The sequence below is a fragment of the Dromiciops gliroides genome, chromosome 3 (assembly GCF_019393635.1).
Source record: "Dromiciops gliroides isolate mDroGli1 chromosome 3, mDroGli1.pri, whole genome shotgun sequence".
Classification (NCBI taxonomy): domain Eukaryota; kingdom Metazoa; phylum Chordata; class Mammalia; order Microbiotheria; family Microbiotheriidae; genus Dromiciops; species Dromiciops gliroides.
Window position 1 is genome coordinate 268095146 of NC_057863.1, and position 20826 is coordinate 268115971.

Below are 20826 nucleotides of genomic sequence, written 5' to 3' on the forward strand. Positions count from 1 at the left end.
TTATAGTTACCACACTCTAGGACTAAGTTTTCTCTACAGGTGTGAAGCAGGTTCTCTGCAGGTTTAAATTTAACTAGAGAAAAGTTGGTAGTAGAGGAGACAATTTTGAGAAAGAGCAATAAGGAAACATTAGTTACCCAACAGGTACTGCATTGTTCAGAAATCAATGCTACATATTTTCATTTTTCCTCTGATGGAATGAACTTGTTGGTCTTTTGTTAAGGAACAGCAGTGTTTTAATTCATTTACTGAAGGATAGATTCAAACAAAATAATTTTTGCTTAGATTCAAAATGTTCCATTCATGAAATTGCAAAAAAAAAATGTGGAAGATATTTTGCTTAAATGTTGTCTTTCTTTTCTTTTCTTTTCTTCTTTCATTTATGTAATATATTCTTTACCAGGGACCAAACTTTCCTGATAAAGCTGATACCTAGTATTTTAGATTATGGGATATGCATCCTGTTTTCACAGCAGCCTGATGCCAAGACCAAAATTATAATTGAATAAGAAGCAATAAAATCTTTATCAAAATACTCAGTAGTTCCAAAAACCACAAATAACAACAGAAGCAAAGTTGTACTAAATCAGGAAAGACCATTTGTATAATAAGGGACTGAGTCATTTTTTTTTAACATCTCTTGCTAACTCTACTATTTCCTTGTAGTCTGGAGTGGGGGGGGCAGTCGGGGGTAGGGAAGGCATTGCTCAGAATCTTAAAAATGACATCACTTAAGTCACATGATTGGCAAGAACCAATTAAGATGGGATGTGGAAAGGGGAACAGTTAAATTTGTAATTTTGGTTGTGTGAAACACTTCTTTGGGGCCTCATAAACAACCACAGAACCACAAGTTGGGTACAGTGGCAGTCACACAAGACTGGGTCCGGGATATTGGTCAGCAGGCAGGGCAAATCACACTGTCTGCAAACCACAGAGTTTCGTAGAGCGGTAAGCATCATCAAGCCACAACCAAGCCACTACTAGGCTCTTAAAAAAAAAAAAAAACTTTTTGATCTTCGACAATTTGAATATTTGTTTTCAAAGTGGTATCTTTCATATGGGGCTTTTGGACTCTCAGAAGTAGCAGGGTAAAGGAAGATGTAGGGAACGATGGAAGGGGTTAAGGGTTAAAACAAATGATTATTCTTGGTTTTCACTTCCTAAGGTGAAAGAAATCATATAGTCCCCCAACTTTAAGAAAAGACTACATTGGAAGGAGAAAACCATGTCTTCGGACAGCATATTTGAGTCATTTCCTTCATACCCACAGTGCTTCATGAGAGGTAAGTGCTCTTCAGACTTTTAAAATGTACTTCTCCTCAGTTTTGCATAGAAACAGGAGTGGCAGTTCAGTTCGTGGCAAAGCAGTGCCTGAAACTCTTGTCTATTCTGTGTGAGAGATTCTGGCTGAGGCATATGATTACAAGGTGATTGGGTTACTTATTCATCATATGGCAGCTCTTCAGAAAAGTTTTTCAGAAATAATTAGTTAAGCTTCAGAGGCACTCCGTTGGTATTTAAGAAACTTTTTCAAGTACAAGCCAGTTAGGCTTCTGTTTTTAAAGTGTTGAAGATTATAAAGCTAGTCCAGAGCTCTTTGGGGTTTACATTGATATCTCATATGTTCGATTGCTAGGTCTTAGGTATCCTGAAACACTGCGTGCCGCCTGTAATTCATTCTTAGAGGTTCTTCTGTCTTAGTGCAAGCACATGGATGCAGCCAATAGAGAGGAATGCTGTCTCATTTATGATACTTTGCCAGTTTGGGAAGAAGGAAACATGCTCATTCTTACATGGAGGTAAAACCTTGGAATTCAGGGTTAGAAAGGATAATCTATGTGTCTCAGAAAGGTGGGAACTGGACAGACTTGTTTCATGTGGCTTTAGTTTTAAAATGTCAAACTGTGACAACTCTGCATTGTCAAGTAGACACATTGAAAGAAACAGCTAGCTCCTTCTAAAGAGTGAAAGAAGTCTCTCATAGCGTGCAGAAGTCTCTCCTTCAAGCAGTAAGAAAGAAGTTTCAGAAGGCTTGTCAAGTGTTCTTAAGTTTTCAGTAGGGCAGATGCTTTTGTCATTAGATTTCATGTTTACTAATCCGAATAGCCAGTTCGGAAAACCTGTCTGCATTCTTGGGACCTGACTAGGTCAAATTGTCTAAGCTATAGTTAAATTGAGTTTTGTTTTATTTGGGGGTGGTTTTGTTAACTTTGTTGGGGGGGGGTTAACCTACTTTATAATGTTTTTATACAAATGCATAGCATTTTTGTTTGACCATGAGGGCTCAATATTCAGAATTCTTTACTGATATAGGGAAGGGGTTTGTTTTGTTTTGTTTTGTTTTGGGGGGGCAAGTATTCTTGGGGGAGGTAAGAGTGGAAAATTAATTTCCTAACTCTTTATGGGTATAAAATCTTTTGATCCCTCTCAAATAGAGTCATAGTGCCTTTTTTAAAAAAAATCATATTAAAAAGTAAGCAGAGGCAGGCAGCTGTTATTTCTCAGGGTTGAGATTTGAAAACCTGATTAAGATGTGGAGAGATAAGGGAAAGGGAACGAAAGCAAGAGTCATTAACAGATTTAAAACTTCAAATTAAAGGGTTTTAAGTTATTCTTTACTGGCATTGGAGGGAATTTTAGTGAAGTTGAATCATGAGAAGTTCTATGAGTCATGCAGTCTTGCAGGATCTCTCAGCTTGCATAGCACAGACATCAGACCTCTAGTGAAAAGCTGCTAACTACTCCCCTAGCTCGGCATTTCCTTTCAGCTGCTAACAAGTAAAGGAAACAATATTCGCAGAAAACAAAAAAAGGATCTTCCTGCATTTACTTTAGTTTTACACATTCCATCTCTTCCCTCCCCCCCAAAAAAGTTTATTATTTCCTATTTTGTTAACACAGGAAGACTTATTGAGGAAATTTTAGAACATTCCATAGGGCAATAGATTGGACTCTGTTGTATAATTCTGGCATGCTAAAACTTCCCTTACAGAAAGAGCACAGAAGGCTGTAAAATGATTTATCACTATTTATGCCATGTTGACAAAAAAGAATGAACCCAATTCTAAGGCAGGCACAATAAGTGCACTCCAATGATAGATGGTCCAATCCTTTAAAAATGGTACAATTAGCCTTCAAATGGGTAAGAATGGAGAGGTCTATGATACTCAAAATTAGATTAAGAAGTTAATTCTCACCACTTTCTTCCTTTTATTAAACAGAAACCTAGGCCTTTCAAAATACTTAGCTTCATGAAATATAGAATTGTAGGATTGACAGGGACTTCAAGGGGCAACTAGCTAAACCCCCAGCCTAAAAGGAATGACCTCTACAACATACTTAAGGAGTGATCATCCAGCTTTCACCAGAAGGCCTTCAATGAGAAGGAACAACTAGCCCCTTTCCACTTGTTTTTTAGCTTTAGTTTATTTATTTATTTTTTTGGTTGGGTAAACCAAACTTGTAGCTGCCTGCCTAAAGCTTAATTCGCTTTCTCCTTTCCACTTTTTTGACAGTTCTAATCATTATGAAAATTTTCCTTTCATTGAACCTAAATCTTCTCAGAAACTTGTACCCATTACTGAGTTCTACCTTCCATGGCCAAACGTAAATCTAAACTTTCTTCCATATAACAAGACTTTAAATACTGTAACAGAGTCATTGTAAAATCTCTAGGTCAGTTCTGGTTGTTAAATCTCTCCAATGCCAACTGATCTTGGTGTAGCATAATGTCTAGAGCCTTCACCATCCTGACCTCCCTCCTCTAGATAAGTTTTAGCTTGTCAGTGTCTTTCCTTAAATGTGGTAGTGAGAAGTGAAAAACAATTACTTTAAACTGAATGTAGGAAAGCTATTGCCTCTTTTATTCTACGAACTATGACTCAGATCACATTAGCTCTTTGGTCTGTCATGGAAGTAACCCTGATATCTTCTTTAAACACTAATAGTTTTGGCAACTATCATTTATTTTATCAACAATGTCCCTATAAAGTTATCCAGTTTGGGTGACAATGCTGAATATGTTAACTGAATAGCTACCGATTTTTCATCATATTTGGAACTATTTAGACCCAGTCTAAGGAGTCTGATGCAACAATAATAACCACTTTCTCAAATGTGTTCTCTCCCATATTTCTCAACACTGTTTACATAGCCTGGACATTTGCAATTTCTAAAGAGGTCATTCTTGCTCCCTGAAATTTATTGCATTTTGCTCCTTCACCAAGTGCAATTATGAGCTAAAGGGGAAAATAACAGTTTGTTTTCTTCCATGAATTTTATTTTATCAGTCCATGCAGTCCTTGTAGAAGGAAATCCATAACTCTTTTTTAGGTTGATACTCTTGTGAAAGTTGGGGATAATGGCGGGGGGGATAGGGAAGCAAGCAAACAATTGTTCCCTTCTTTGTGAGAATAGTGTCAGACTGTGCAAGTCTGACATAGTAAATGAATGTGGTATACCACAAAGGATATGGCTCTTTTTCTATCACACCGCACCAGGTCCTCACATAGTTCACTTAGGTGAGGAAACTAAAATGCTGGTGAAATTCCTTGGTATGTACATCACATATATTTAGCACATAAAATCATCCCCCAACCAAGGCTTTTGGCCTCTGGATGGCTTATTGCTAAAGGAGAAGAAAGAAAGAAAAGACAACTGTGGAGTTGGTTTTGCAAAGAAACAAATAGGTAGGCAGCCTTGTTTTTAGAAGTGGCTTAGTGGTCTATACAGAGCCTAAACATTGGCATACCTTTGAGTTCCTAGAACCACAGGTACAAATTTCAGCATTTCTGACTTGCTGTTCACCATCTCTATGGCTCAGAGTTACCCCAGAACAAAGTCTTTCAAAGAAAATTGTAGAACAAAGGCTACACTTAGTTTTCTACTCTGAACAACAATGAGCATCAAATGTTTATTAGGCTCTTAGATTAGTAGAGCTAACATGGAACTTCTTCTAGTGCCTATCCCTCATTTTATAAATGAGGAAATTAAGACCTAAAGAGTTCCAGTAACTTTCTTGAAACCACAAACTTAGAGACAAAATCAGACTGGAAACTCAATCTCTTGTGCTCTTTCTAATACAATAAATTGAGGTTCATTTACTAAGAAAAAAAAAATATATATATATATTAAAAAGAAACTCTCCTGGATCATTAAAGATACATTAGCAATAAAGCTCCATGGAGTAAGGATCATTAGACTTCAGATATGAATGTGTTTATGCTAAATTCATCCAGAATCCTCAAAGATGGTTTCTCTAAGAAAACTGAAAAACAAAGTGCCCCACCTGCTCTAAGAAGATGTAGAACATGTGTTCCTCAGGTTGTGTTTTGCTTTGTTTTTTCAGGAGAAAGGTTTTTGCATTCTAAAATTGTTCACACCAACTGAAACTGGGAGGTAGGATAGAGATAGGAAGAAGCTCTTACAATGTAGATTTATTATAGAATTGTTCCCTTCATCATTTCACATATTGGCATGTTTCTGAAACTGACAAAACAATTTTTAAATGTTTAAATCTCTTTCAATATCTAATCAGTTACTAAAAACACTATACTATACTACTACCAACTATAGAGCCATGAAATATGCCATGTACTCAGAAAGTTAGCAAAAGTAAGCAGTGCAAGATCAGGGGAAGAAAAATAATCCAAAAAGAATCTCCCATTATAAGCATAGAGTTAGATTTAGATGGTGGGGAAAAGGAAAAACAATAATGGATGAATGTAATCATCAAGGATGATAAAGTTATTAACTTTAAGTGAAAATTATACCATCTTAAAGTTGATTTAAGGCAGATCTTTCAGAGATTGTAGATCTTGAATTGCCATTAGAAGTTAATAAGCAATAAATATAACTATTACATACCTGGATAATAGGCACTCTATGACCATAACAAATCACTCACAATGTTTGAAAACCATTCTGTTCAAAGGTTTTAAAATATATGTCCTAGGTATAGAGAAATTGATCTTTGACCAACCTCCAACCCATAAAAACAATAATATAATCACTAGTTATTAATAAAGGGATAAGCAAACTGAAAAGATAATACCAGGTGATCCATTTATAAAGTGTGAACCTGTTTTTCTGACAAAATAAAAACTGATTGACCGAGTAAACAAATGAACCATTTCCAATAGGGACAAAAGATAATTTATCTTTGCTCCCCCTCCCCACTAGTCCTTTCCTTTTTTTTCGGGGGGGGGAGGGCAATGAGGGTTAAGTGACTTGCCCAGGATCACACAGCTAATAAGTGTCAAGTGTCTGAGGCCAGACTTGAACTCAGGTCCTCCTGAATCCAGGGCCAGTGCTTTATCCACTGTGCCATCTAGCTGCCCCTAGTCCTTTACTTTTTTTTTTCTTTCTTTTATTTTTTGTGAGGAAATTGGGGTTAAGTGACTTGCCCAGGGTCACACATCCAGTAAGTGTCAATGTTCTGAGGCTGTATTTGAACTCAGATACTCCTGACTCCAGGGCCGGTGTTCTATCCACTGCACCACCTAGCTGCCCCCTAGTCCTTTACTTTTTCTTTTTTTTTTCTTTTTTTTTTTTTTAGTGAGGCAATTGGGGTTAAGTGACTTGCCCAGGGTCACACAGCTAGTAAGTGTTAAGTGTCTGAGGCCGGATTTGAACTCAGGTACTCCTGACTCCAGGGCCGGTGCTTTAACCACTGCGCCATCTAGCTGCCCCTAGTCCTTTACTTTTTAAGAGGAATTACTCCTATATTTGGTAGGGGACTAAATGACAATCCATACAGTAGTGAACACATGGAAACAGTAATTCAAAGGAAAAATCAGCTTCAAGGACTGGGACTTCTGAGCAGCAGAGAACAGAGCTAGTTCCAGAGATAAGCAGACCCTTGGATCACAGCTGAACCACTGGTCAGCAGAAATGATGCACTTCAGAACAATTGCATGAGAATACTATGATGAGATAAAGGACTTCCAGGCCATGCAGTACCAAGAATACCAGTTCTGTCATTGTCATATGTACCTTATTACTAATGTGCTTGGTTTGAACCTTTTCTTCTCATGGAGGTTTTGTGCATTTGCAAGGGAATAAATTTAAAGGACTAATGTTTTGTAGGTTAATTTTGTTTTACTATGCCAACTTTTTTTGGATAATAAACATTTGTATTTAAAGTTTTGGGTTCCAAATTCTATCCTTCCTTCCCTCCCTCCCCTCTCCCTTTCCTGAGGCAATAAGCAATTAGATATAGGTTATATCTGTGCAATTATGTAAAACATTACCATATTAGGAATTTTGTATGAAAAAACTCAAATAAAAGAAAAAAATGAAATAAAGTGAAAAATAGCATGCTTCAGTCTGTGTTCAATCAATATTAGTTCTTTCTTTGAAGATGGATGATCATATGCTTCATCGTTAGTCCTTTGGGGTTGTCTTAGATCATTGTATTGCTGAGAATAGTTGTCATTCACAGTTCTTCATCAAACAGTGCTGCTGTCACTGTGCACAACATTCTCCTGGTTCTGCTCACTTCACTATCATCAGTTCATACAAATCTTCCCAGGCCATGCTGAAGTCATCCTGCTTGTCATTTCTTATAGTACAAAAATATTCTATTATAATCATATATATTTTGTATATGAATGGCTTATTTAGCCATTCCCCAATTTATGGACATTCTTTTGATTTCCAATTCTTAATGACCACACAAAGAGCTGCTCTAAATATTTTTATTTGTATAAATGGGTCATTTTCTCTGATTTGGGATGTCTTTGGGATATAAACCTAGCAATGGTAACTGGATCAAAGAGTATGCACAGTTTTATAGGCCTTTGGACATACTATGCCAACTTTTAAAATATCATTGCTAAGAACTATCTATGTCTCATGGGTATGATTGCAAATGGCAAACACACCAGTGTGATCTTATGAGGGACTATAATAGGTGGGATCTTGGTAGCATACTAGAGAGAGCACCAGACCTATAGTCAGCAGTTTCCAAGATCAAATCCTTCCTCAGGCACTTATTTGCTATTTGACCCTGAGCAAGTCATTTGCTCTTGATCTGTCTCAGTTTCTACATCTGTAATATGAGGATAATAATAGCATCCACATCGCATGATGTTTGTGAGGATAGAACAATATTTGCAAAGCATGCACACGTTAAAGCAATATATAAATGCTATTTATTAGCCACTAAGAATTTGAGTACAAATTAGGGGAGTATCCCAGAGGAGGTATTATATAAGGAAAGGAAATGGTCTCTTTAGAAAAGTGACAAGTTCACTTCAGAGGTAGCTCACAAAAACAAGGCTATTAAACTGTTAGAAACCTGTAGAACTGAATGAGAAAAGAATTATCTTCAGCTGCACAGCATATATATGAAGGGAAGAAGTAGTTAAATAAGTTAATAGGTTTGGGTATGACAAGAAGCTCCAATTAGAAAAAAGACAGTCATATTTGGCCATGGTTCTATAGATGTGCACATATGGTGTGACTATAATCATTGTTTTCTGTTTTAAACAGTTACTTCCTTATGCAAAGAAATTGTAAGGGAGAAGAGGAAGCTGAGAGCATTCAGAGAGCTAATTAATTGGGAGTTTGAGGAAAGCAAAATCTTCATCTTTTTCCTGTGATAAGTTGCAAGCAGGTTGTTGAAGGCTTCCCTTGAAAGGCTAGAATAAAGCAATCTTAAAAGCTTTCCAGACAAAATGACTGAAAGTTCTTTGTACTACAGACATGGATATTCCTTAAGAGGACTTTTTCTCTAAGAAAAAAAAATACAGAGTTGTTTATTTACCTCTACATGAGAAAACAGATTAGATTAAGCAGTGACTGATAAAAGTTAAAGTTTGATGAGGAAGACACCACCGTTTACTTAGCTTCTTGTATTTCTCTACATTTTACTCAAAATAATATTTTTCCCTCTAAAATGCATTATATGAATGTAAGTAATAATCGATTGGTGAGCTCTTCTTTATTTCTAAAAGTAGAATCTGTGGAGACAAATGAGTATGGTATTTTTGTGGCTAGAGGCTACATAGTACAGAGGGAAACCCTGCTTCTGTTAGGCACTAGCTGTGTTATCTTGCTGAATACCTAAACCTCTCTGGCCTCTTTTTCTTCATCTGTAAAGTGAGAGGCATTTGATTAGATTGTTTCTAAGATTCCTTCCAGCCCTAAATCTATGGTCCTATGGGAAGGCTTAGTATTTGGACTGTGCAGCTACAATTTGACTACCCCCTTTCACTTGGTTGTAGAAGTTCTAACCTCATACAGAGTGTTTAGGGTGAAAAAGCCTTGAAAAGTTAGCCTTGCAAATGAAAACCCACAGTCACAAGCATATCATGGCTTTTGATTGAAATTGACATTCAAAGTTTACAAAGCTCTTTTCTCACTATGCTCTGAGGTAGAAGGTACAAGTTTTATTTTTCCCATACAACTCCTTTTTTTGGGCAGGGGGTGAGGCAACTGGGGTTAAGTGACTTGCCTAGGGTCACACAGCTAATACATGAGGCCACATTTGAACTCAGGTCCTCCTGACTCTAGGGCTGGTGCTCTATCCACTGTGCCACCTAGCTGCCCCTCCCATACGACTCTTGAGCAAAACTGAACTTTGGGGAGGTTGTGATTTGCCTTGAGTCTCACAACTAGTGGGTGTTAGAGTGAGGGTGCTATTTAGTCTGATACAAGACCAGTGCCCTTTCCATTTTAATACGTTGTATTAAGCTTCAGGACTTCTTTTCGAGATAACCCCACATAAATCAGGTTTAGTAAGCATTCCAGCCTAGAGAAAAACTGGCCAATAGTGCTAATATTCATAGTAACAAAAAGGATATAATCAAAATCGTAAGTGTAGACTGGGGAAAAAAGAGGTTCTGAGCCATAGTAAGGTCTCTACAACAAATATGAATGCAATAAAAACCTAGGTTACAAACTAGCTTGATTTTCATGTATTACATAAAATACTTGTATTTGTATATGTATATATATTACATATATAGATAGATAGGTGGCCATTTCTCTCTCTCTCGCTCTCGCTCTCGCTCTCTCTGTATCTAGATAACATACAGATTATAGCTCTCCACTGACCTAAAACTGTCTATTAAATATTTCAAAATAGATGTCCCTTGAACATCTCAAACTCAACATGTCCAAATCAAAACCATTATATTTTCCCTAAAACCTACCATTCGGCTGAACTTTCACTATTTATATTGAGAACACTTCCATTCTTCAGTTACACAGGTTTACAATCTGAGTATTGTCTTCAGCTCCTTACTCTCTCTCACCCATACCCAGTCATTTGTCAAATCTTGTCATTTTTATCTCTGGGTTGTTTCTTGCATCCCATTTTTATTCTCAACTCAGTTACACCCCCCCCCCCCTTAGTTCAACTCTTCAAATGGTCTCAGGCAGTGGCCTCTTTATTGATTTTTATGCCTTAGGCCTCTCACTATTTCAAGCCATCATTCATACAGCTGTTTTCTAAATCACAGTTCTGACCACATCACTCCCTCACTCAACAATTTATAGTGTCTCCCTGTTGTTTTTCAGGGAAAAAAAATAAACTCCTCTAGTTTCTAAAACCCTTTACAATTAGACTTCCATTTACCACTGGACCTATTGCACACTCTGCAGACCAGACAGCTTGCTTTCTTGTTTTTCCTCACATATGAAATTCCATCTTGTATCTCATTTCATTTGTGCTTCCTCTCCCCCATTTCCAGAATATACTTCCTCCTCTCCTCTATCTCTTAGACTCTCCTGTTACCTTCAAAACTCAAAGGAAATGCCATCTTCTACATGAGACCCTTTCCTGATCTTCACAGCCACTAGTGCTCTTCCCAATCCCCAATTATCTCACATTTATTTTATGAAGACTGAAATATATACATATTTTCTCCCTCAATACAATGTAGTCTACTTGGACTGATTATTCTTTTATGTCATTTTTGTATCATTAATAGCCAGAATAATGCCTTAAATATCATAAGCTGTTAATAAACGGCTGCTGATCATAAAGGCACAGAGATATAAGACAGTAAAAGTAGAAGACTAGAAATTTAGTTTGACTAGAACACAGAGTATAGAAAAGGACCAAAAGGAAAACAACACTGAAAAGAGTAAAATGCCAATTCTGATTCAAAACAAGGATTAAGGAATAGATTTGGGGGAGCTACTAAAGATATTTTTTTTTTGGCTAGAAGAGTATGCACTAGCAAGTGGTGTGCAGGATGGATTAGAGAAGAGAAACTGGAGACAGGGAAACGAAGTAACAGCTTATTATAAGAGACCACGTAAAAGTCAATAATGAAGGATACAATAGGGGTATAAAAGAAGGGATGGAAGTAAAAGACGTTTTTGGAAGTAGAATCAATAGGACCAGACAACTGACTGAATGTGGAAGATGAGGGGAAAATAGAGATTCTAAGATCACTCTATGTTTTGGCCCTGATGATTGGGAAAGCTATAGAGTACAACCAACAGAGAAAATTTAAGGGGAGGAAAAGAACAAGTTCATTTTTAACATCATAAATTGGAAGTAAAGTCTCAAGAAAAGCTCTATTTGTTAGAAAAAAAAGTATGTAAAATAAAAACTGTTTTACATATTCTCTTTTTATTGGTAAGCATTACCCTTTTTTTTTTCACTTCATCCCCTTTTCTTAATAATTCTTGACATCCAAAAATGTCATGGAACAGAGGACTAGAACCAAAATAAAGAAGTGAATGTATCCAAAAATGTAAGCAATGGTGAATCTTCCTAAAATAGAAGAGAATAGGAAAAAAAGAACAATACTAATGTCTAGGCAAATAAGATACTTAATTAGGTACTAAGAAGGCAAGACTTCTTTTTGATTTAGTTTATAAACCTAACTATTTTATTTGGAACCACTTCAAGATTTTGTACTTCAATATGCCCTCTTAAAATGCAGGTGTGATTATGTAATAAACTCAAGTGACTCTCTATTGCCTCTAGGATCAAATTGACACCCCTCTACTTGGTATTTTAATATCTTTGCAACCTAGTCTCTTCCTACTTTTTCCAACTTTCTCTCCCATTTGCTCTGCAATTCAGCCTTACTGACCCACCCCAACCACAGCCCCTCTCCTGTCTCTATGCTTAGTCAGTGGCTGTCTCCCACTTCTGGAATACATTCTCTCTTCCTCTCTACCTCTCAGAATCTCAGGTTTCCTTCAACACTCAACAAAAGCAGCACCTTCTACATGAAGCCTTTCCTGATTCCCCCAGGAGATGTACTTCCTTCCTTTCATTCGGTTTGCATATCATATATAGATAGATAGATGGATAGATAGATAACAGTACCTATATCATATGTCAACTTATATATGTGCATATTGTTCTCCCCATTAGAATGCCTTTTCTATCTCCACATCTCTTTCATATGTTACTAATTTTGTTACACTTACTAATGTGTGACCCTGGGCAAGTCACTTAACTTATTTGCCTCAGTTTCCTCATATGTAAAATGAGCAATGAGCTGGAGAAGGAAATGGCAAACTACTTCAATGTCTTTGCCAAGAAAACCTCAAATAGGGTCACAAAGAGTACACAACGACAAAAAAAATTACTAAACAGCAACAATTTGTAAAATTTGGGCAAAAATTAAAAAAAAAAACTTAAACTAGCAGTAATTCTATTTAGCAATAATATTTCTTACCTCCAAATGTGAAAATGTAACACATTGTGATCACCAAAGTTTAATTTTCATGAAAATGCATAGGACTGGGGCAGCTAGGGGGCTCAGTGGATAAAGCACCTGCCCTGAATTCAGGAGGACCTGAGTTCAAATCCAGAGTCAGACACTTGACACTTACTATCTGTGTGACCCTGGGCAACTCACTTAACCCCCATTGCCCCCCCCAAAAAAAAGAAAATGCATAGGACTCGAGATCTTTTTCTGTTTTAATAAGCAGAAAGATGTAAGGAATAATGATTTTAGCTAAGATGGCAAAAGACTATAACTCTAAAAAAACATTATATTACATAGCAACACCCCTATCTCTCTTGGTAGATCAGGAGATACTGAGGATGGATAACCAGATGTTGGAATCATTTTCATAGAGATGATAACTGAATCAATGGAAGCTGATTAATTCATAAAGTAAGAGAATTTAGAGAGAAAATAGAATCCAGGATAGTCTTGGAGGATATCAACAGCTAGTGGGCATGACATAAATGAAAATCCAGCAAAGGAAACTGATTAAGGACAGCCAGGTATGAAAGAGGAGATATAAGAAAGAGCAAGAAAGAAGAAAGAAGGGAAACAAGGCTTTAATTAATTACTATGTGTGAAAGTGCTAAATGCTTAGCATATATCTCATTTGATCTTCAAAACAACAATGGTAGGTGGTTGTGACTATTATTTCCATTTTATAGTAGCAGAGACTGAGGCAGGTAGGTGTTCAGTGACTTGCCCAGGACTATACAGGTAATAACTGTCTAAGGCCAGATTTGAACTCAGGTCTTTCTTTTTTTTTTTTTTTTTTTTTAGGCAATGGGGGTTAAGTGACTTGCCCACGGTCACACAGCTAGTAAGTGTCAGGTGTCTGAGGCCCGATTTGAACTCAGGTACTCCTGAATCCAGGGCCAGTGCTTTAACCACTGCACCATCTAGCTGCCCCGAACTCAGGTCTTTCTAACAAAAGGGCCAGTGATCTATTCAGAGTCATGAGCAGAGTCATGAAAGCCCAGAGCTGAGAACATATCCAAAAGAAGATGGTGATCAGCAGTGTTAAATGATTTGTAGAGACAAAGAAGAATGAACATCGAGAAGACAATTAAGTTATCATTGGGAACACAATTACAAAGTACTCTTTACATCAATAAAGACAGATCTAATGAATTGGAGATAATTAATTGCTCATGGGTAGGCTGAGCCAATATAATAAAAATGACAATTCTACCTAATTTATTTATTCAACACCATATCAAACTACCAAAGAATTATGTTATAAAGTTAGAAAAAATTTTTTAATCATCTGAAAGAAAAAAAAGGTCATGAATGTGATGGGAAGCAATGAAAAAAATGTGAAGGAAGGTGGCTAGCAGTACCAGATTTCAAATTATATTACAAAGTGGTTATCATTAAAACAATCTGGCACTGGTTAAAATATAGAGTAGTAGATCAATGTAATAGATTAGATACATGATACACATTAGTAAACGACCATAGTAATCTAGTGTTTGATAAACCCAAAGGTCCAAGATTTGCAGGCAAGAAATTGACAAAAATTTCTGGGAAAACTGGAAAGCAGTTTGGCAGAAACTAGATAGAAACCAACATCTCACACTGTATACCAAGATAAGGTAAAAATGAAAAAAATTATTTAGACAGAAAGGGTAATACATAAACAAATTAGAGGAGAATGGAAAAACATACTTGTCAGATCTATGGATAAAGGAATAGCTTATTATCAAACAAGAGGTAGAAAGGGTAATGGGAAGTAAAATGGATATATTTGATTAAATGAAATTAGAAAAGTTTTGCAGAAACAAAACTAATACATCCAAAATTAAAAGGAAAACAGTAAACTGAAGGGGAAAGTTGTAGCATTTCCTTGATAAAGACCTGATTTCTCAAATACATAGAGAACTGAGCCATGTTTATGTCACATATTCTTCTTTATTTTTCTTGTGTTTATGTGTTTTCTTTTGCATTACTTCACACATATAATCAATGTCATATTGCTTTCCTTCTCAAGGGGTAGTAGAGGAGTGGGAGGGAAGGAGAAAATTTAAAACTCAAAAATTTTTAAATGAATGTTAATTTTTTACATATTATTGGGAAACATTAAATAACATAGATACATATAAGGGGAGAAAGAGACAGAGAGACAGAAACAGAGAGAGATTGTTGGTTACTGTGGAAAAAGTAGTTTCAGTTAGTGATGAAGTCAGAGTCCAGATTTCAGAGAGTTTAGAAGAACATGAAAGGAAAAAGAGTAGAGGCACCAAGTATAGATGGTTTGGTTTGGTTTTGTTTTTCAAAGAATTTAGGTGATACAGAGAGGAGAGATCAAGGTTGATAGGGTAAAGTTGTGTCATATTTGTAGACAGCAGTAAAAGAGCCAGTAGATAGAAGAAATCAAAGATTAGGGGAAAAATCACATGGAGGGTGGGGTTTGCTAACCATTGAGGAATGAGGCCAAGTAAAGCAATAATGAAGTTGGCTGATGAAGGCAATTGATTAGAAAGTTGAAGTTTGATAACTTGTGTTGGCATAGCCTTCAATTGCCTGATACATATGCACTGTTGTACATTGGAATGAGCATGGGAGTGTCATAGGCCTATCCTTGTTATCCCATTGGGAAGTCAAGCAAGAAGTCAGGAAGTAGTTTCTCTCAGTCTTGAACTCCTTCCTTCCAGCCCCAGCCTCCAGAAGGGCCTGTTGTGCTGAGGTTAGAGAAGGTGGTTTGTTCCAAAAGAAACACAAAACAACGGAGATCATTAGGGTCCTGAGATCCAGTTTCAGGCTCACCTAAACACAACATGCTCTATCTGCCATATCCCAAAAGTTGGTATAGGTATGGGGACAGGGGGAGGCCCTCCGTTCTCCACATAGTAAATTTAAGGGAGATGTTTAAGGACACCTGACACATTATGGCAAATGAGAAAGAAAAAAGTGGTAGAATAGGGTAACTACTTTTTTTTTTTTTTTAGTGAGGCAATTGGGGTTAAGTGACTTGCCCAGGGTCACACAGCTAGTAAGTGTTAAGTGTCTGAGGCCAGATTTGAACCCAGGTACTCCTGACTCCAGGGCCAGTGCTCTATCCACTGCGCCACCTAGCTGCGCCGGTAACTATTTTTTAAGTCTACTGAGTGGGCCACTCTTCCTGGCTGAGTGGTCAACTCTCTTTGATATTTTTTGATAGGAAGGGGGAAGGGTGTAGGGAGGATTGTATGTCCTTTAGCAAGAGACCTGACCAACCCAACATAAGTGGCAAATGTTCATGCTCAGCTCTAGGGGAAGTAGTTCAGTCCATCAGATTTGGATATGGGTGAAGGGTAAGCTCTCTTCCCATTCCATTACATCAACAAAATTTTTATTAAGCATATAATATGTGAAAAGCACTCTCCTAGGCTCTGGAAATAGAAACCAAGGAAATAGTCTCTGCTCTTAAGAAAATTAGATTGTATTAGGAGAAATATAGCTTGATCATAATCAAGCAGTTTAATGAGGGAGAAAACACTACCAGCTAGTGGGATCAGAAAATTAGGGTGGAGCCAGATGGTATGAGATTTTAAATGCCAGTCTGAGGAATTTATGCTTTATTTTAGAGATAAAAACAGGGAACCATTGAAGATTTTTGAGCAGGGAATTAATGTGGTCAGACCTAGGCTTTTGAAAATTTTTTTGGCAACCATGAAAGGATGGATTGAAGAGAGGAGGTACTGAAAGTGGGGATACCATTTAAGAAGCTATTGTAATAATCTAACCCAAAGGGACACAGCCTTGAACTAGCAACCTTGTGAATACAGAGAAGGGGACAAATGAGAAAGTTAGAATTAATGAAACCTCACAACTGATTGGTTAGGAGAAGGGATGTGAAGTAAAGAAAGAACTAATGAGGATTGCAGGATTTCAGATCTTTGGGGTTGAAATACTGGGCTGAGATCATTGCCCACTTATAGAACCTGCAAAAGAATATGCGTGTATGCATGTAAAGTTGTGTATACTGATCAAATAACTCAATTATCCTTGCATTGGCATGAAAAATAGGCTTTTAAAAATTATTTTTATATTTTAAGAAGAAAAATATCAGGACATGAAGAGCTGAGAAGACTCTAAGAAATTATTAGCTTCTGCCACAGTATTTAAAGTACCTACATAATATACATATTTAATTGTATGTGTATATAAATATATGCATGTATAACATATACATGCATGCATAAGTACACGTGTATATGTAGAAAAGTATATATGTAAAAAAGTACCAAGACAAATTGTTCTATTTGTGTCTCCTTCTGTACTTTCCCTCCTTTTCCCATATGCACCTTTTAAAAAGTTTTATTGATTTGCCTTTTCATATTAATCATAGGAACACACCTGGTCCTCCTCCTCCTCCTTCTTTTTGCTGATGGGAAGCCCTACAAAATAACTCAGGCAAAACATTAAGCACCAATAGTCACATCTAAGAATGCATGTCCAGTTCTGTACTTTTGGTTCAGCACCTCTATGACGAGGCAAAAAATAGTTTTACCATCATTGATTTGAAGTCGTGATTTGTCACAGCTTTCATCTGAATACTGAGATCTTTCAGAGCACTTTCTACTCATTTATCATGGTCATGAAGTAATTTTTTTACTGGAATTTGATCAATTCACTTGACATTAATGTATACAATTATTTATATTTAGCCCTGAATCCATCATATTCTTTATTTCAAGGAACAAGAAAATTTAGTTCATACAAGTCTTCCTAGATATGAACAAAGGAATGGATGGATGGATGGATGGATAGATGGAGGGATGGATGGATGAATAGATGGATGGAATGATGGAAAGGCATTTATTAAGCTTTTGCTATGTGCAAAGCACTTGGGATACAAATCAGATAAGACAAACCCTAGTCTGAAGGTGCTCATTGTCAAATAAGAGGAGATAATATATAGTTGAGGTTTTAGCTGTTAGTCAGATGGAGGGGCCCCAGAGTCTTTAGGGCTCAGCAACAAAGTAATAGATAATGTAGCTTCTTCAATGGCAGTAATTTCCATTTCTGATCTTAAGAGACTTGATAATATCAAGAACTTTGACTAGGCTAGAAGAAGAGCCACTGTTCTGGAGGGAACAGGGGTACATTTTTCTAGGGCTCTTTGTTCATATTTGGTCATGTTGGTGGTAGTTAAGACAGCTGGCCCTTTCTCCATAACAATTGCTTCCCTGTATGATCACTACAAGGGTTGAACTAGAAGTAGGCCTACTGGTTTTGGGGTTGGGGTGGGGAACTGCAATTCCCAAGGTTCTTGAGTTCAAGGTCCTAAAATGTGTCCAATACGCAGGTAGTCATGAAGGTGGTGACAGTGATTTGACCTACCTGACACAAGTCTCATTTTCAGAACACCTTATTACTTCATCCAGGGTGCTAGTTAATGGAGGCTAATTGGTGTTAGTATTGGTGGTGGCAGACATAGTTGGGAGTTGGGTGGGGGGGATCCCACCACAAGGGCTGCTCCCCTTTGTGATAGCTCTTGAGGCTTGGCTGGAAGCAGGACTGATGGTCAAGTGTCCTAGGACTCTTGGCCTTATCTGCCCATCAGTGGAAAGATGCAATCTCCTTTATCATTTTTTATGTCACAATGGTTTTCAATTATATTTATATACCATAATGTATATGTTCATTCCCCTATTGATGGACATCTATTATGTGTCTATTTTATTTCTAGTTCTTTGCTGTAACAAAAGCAATAGTTATTATTCATATAATTGGTGATTTTCTTTATGGATTATGTAAGGCCCATCTCTTTTGAGGGTTCATGAATTTCACTGAGGAGTTCATCTACAGTATTCTGGAGCTTATAGGTGTGTATATACATATATACAAACCACAGATAATGCCATACTGTAATTCAACATGGCTACTTCTGTTTGACATATTTGAAGCATTGAGTCAACTATTCTCTGAATTCCTGAATTCTTTGTGTCTATACATCTAATCATCATAAAATATTATACTTCTGTGTAATGTACTCTTCCAAATAACCTAAACAGACCTTGTGGCAATTTGTAGACTAAAGTCTTTTCACTAGGGGAAATAATATTGAAATGTGACTATAGTATATGAATGCAAATATTACATAGAAATTCTGGACCCATCAGAATTTTCCTTGATGTGCCCATGAATAAAACTCAGTTTTATGGTATAATTGTTGAGTTGCTACTATTGTGGATCTTTTGGCTAACTATTAAATTCTACTTCAACACAGCTATAAATGGCAAATTACTAATTTCACCAACTTCCTTTGATGGTGATGACAAGCTGTAAAGTAAAATTTAAACCATAACATCACATTAACAAATAATTGTTAACTGCCTTCTCCGGACCTATTATTAGGCAACTCTATGAAGGGCCTTGTTGGTTTTGATGCTGGCCCACAGTTTCTCACAGAGAACCTATACAGATGTACAGAGAAGTGTTTTCATAAATTTCATCAGTAAAGAGCAACAGATCCCTAGCCCTGTAGAGGACATAAATACTGTTACTTTAAATTTGAACCCAGTGATGAGGTTAGATTTTCCTAGAGAACAGCTTCGGCCAGGTTTATATCTGCTCCCAGAGTCACAGCTTGATAATTGGATACTAGAGCCAGACAAAAGCAGTTGTGCATGATAGGAAAAGGTTTTTTTTTAAATGTTTCCTCTTTGAGCGGACACTGAAACACAAATAATTCATTGTGGAGTAAACGTAAATATACCTACCATGGAGAGCAGACTTTTAATGATTTAAAATATATGCATTAAAAATATATGAAACTGTGAGCAGCTAGGTGGCATAGTGAATAAAGCACCAGCCCTGGATTCAGGAGGACCTGAGTTCAAATCCATCCTCAGATACCTGATACTTACTAGCTGTATAACCCTGGGCAAGTCACTTAACCCCCATTGCCCAAAAAACAACCAAAAAAACAATGAAACAATTGTTCCTTGTTGCTCTCCCTCTACTCCTCTTCTGTGAATCACTCCTTAGACTATTTTGCCTAACAAGTTCTGTTAGACACCATTGGTAGACAGGTTTTCCATCTTTTTCACCTACTGTTCCTACTGAAGCTGTTTTTCTCTGTTGTTTTTATTAACCATGCAAGAAGGTTAAATTTTGGTTTGTGTATGTCTACACATATATGAATATATTTGAACCTTAGACTCAGGCAAGTGATTGAAGTTGATCCTAAGAGGAATTTAATTTGATGAGATGATATATATTAATTTTGCTCATTTATTCAATTCAACAAATATTTATTAAAAGCACCTGTTATGAGTAAACCACTGCCCTCAAAAAACTTACTATCCAAGGGAGACTAGGCATGCATACAAATAACCATAATGCAGGTTAGACAATGATAAGGACAAAGGAGAAGTACAAATTCAATGTGATATTAAAGAGAGGTAGATAAAGGGCAAGGTAGCAATCTTCAAAAGTTTGCTGAGTCATTTGAACAAACCTCCATCTTTGAGCCTCCCAATAATCCTATGAAGTAGGCACTGCCAGGTTAAAGATGAAAAATTAGGCTCAGAGCTGTTGGGCAACATGATCACACAGCCAGTAAGCATCAAGGGTACAATTCAAAGTCTAATTCCTGATTCCAACTCCAATACCGTATTCCACACTAAATGTGTGTCTATGTAGTGTATGTGTGCATGTGTGTATGCAGTATGTGTGTGCATGTGTCAATGCTGTGTGTTTCTGTGGTGTATGTGTGTGTGTTTGTGTGTGCATGTTTAGCCAAAAGTCTGTCTTGTATTTTGTGAGGCCTAGGTCACATTCTTTAAAGACAAAACTGAATCAAGTGTCAACTGCTTGGCAGCCAGCTGTTACCCTGACTAAAACAAATTTATCCCAGAAGGGTTTGATTCAGCAAAGCCATAAACACTAGCTCTAGTCTCAGGTCAAGGGGATCTTTCATATCACAAAACCACCCATAAGTTAAGGAGGGGCCGGGTTATAATAAGCAACAATCCAGCTATGTGTAAGAGTAGAACCGTGCCCGGAGCTTTCTGGAAAGAAGTCTGAGGTTTTCTGAGACAACATTCCACCCGCCAAAATGAAGAATGTTGTTTTCAAACACTTAAGTTATTTTTTGGTGGTGGGTTTTGTTGTTATTGTTATAATTATT

The 20826-nt window shown here is 37.0% G+C and overlaps 1 protein-coding gene across 1 annotated transcript in view; it reads left to right on the forward strand.

Moving 5' to 3' along the window:
• The first annotated feature begins 825 nt into the window (after nucleotides 1-825).
• The window catches only part of RUNX1 (RUNX family transcription factor 1), a 361259-nt gene continuing 341258 nt past the window's right edge, over nucleotides 826-20826 (forward strand). Inside the window, exons 1-2 of the mRNA XM_043990790.1 lie at nucleotides 826-951; nucleotides 1169-1286. Of these exons, the coding sequence (XP_043846725.1) occupies nucleotides 1229-1286 (58 nt within the window). The 5' untranslated portion in view covers nucleotides 826-951; nucleotides 1169-1228. The remainder of the gene's footprint in view (nucleotides 952-1168; nucleotides 1287-20826) is intronic.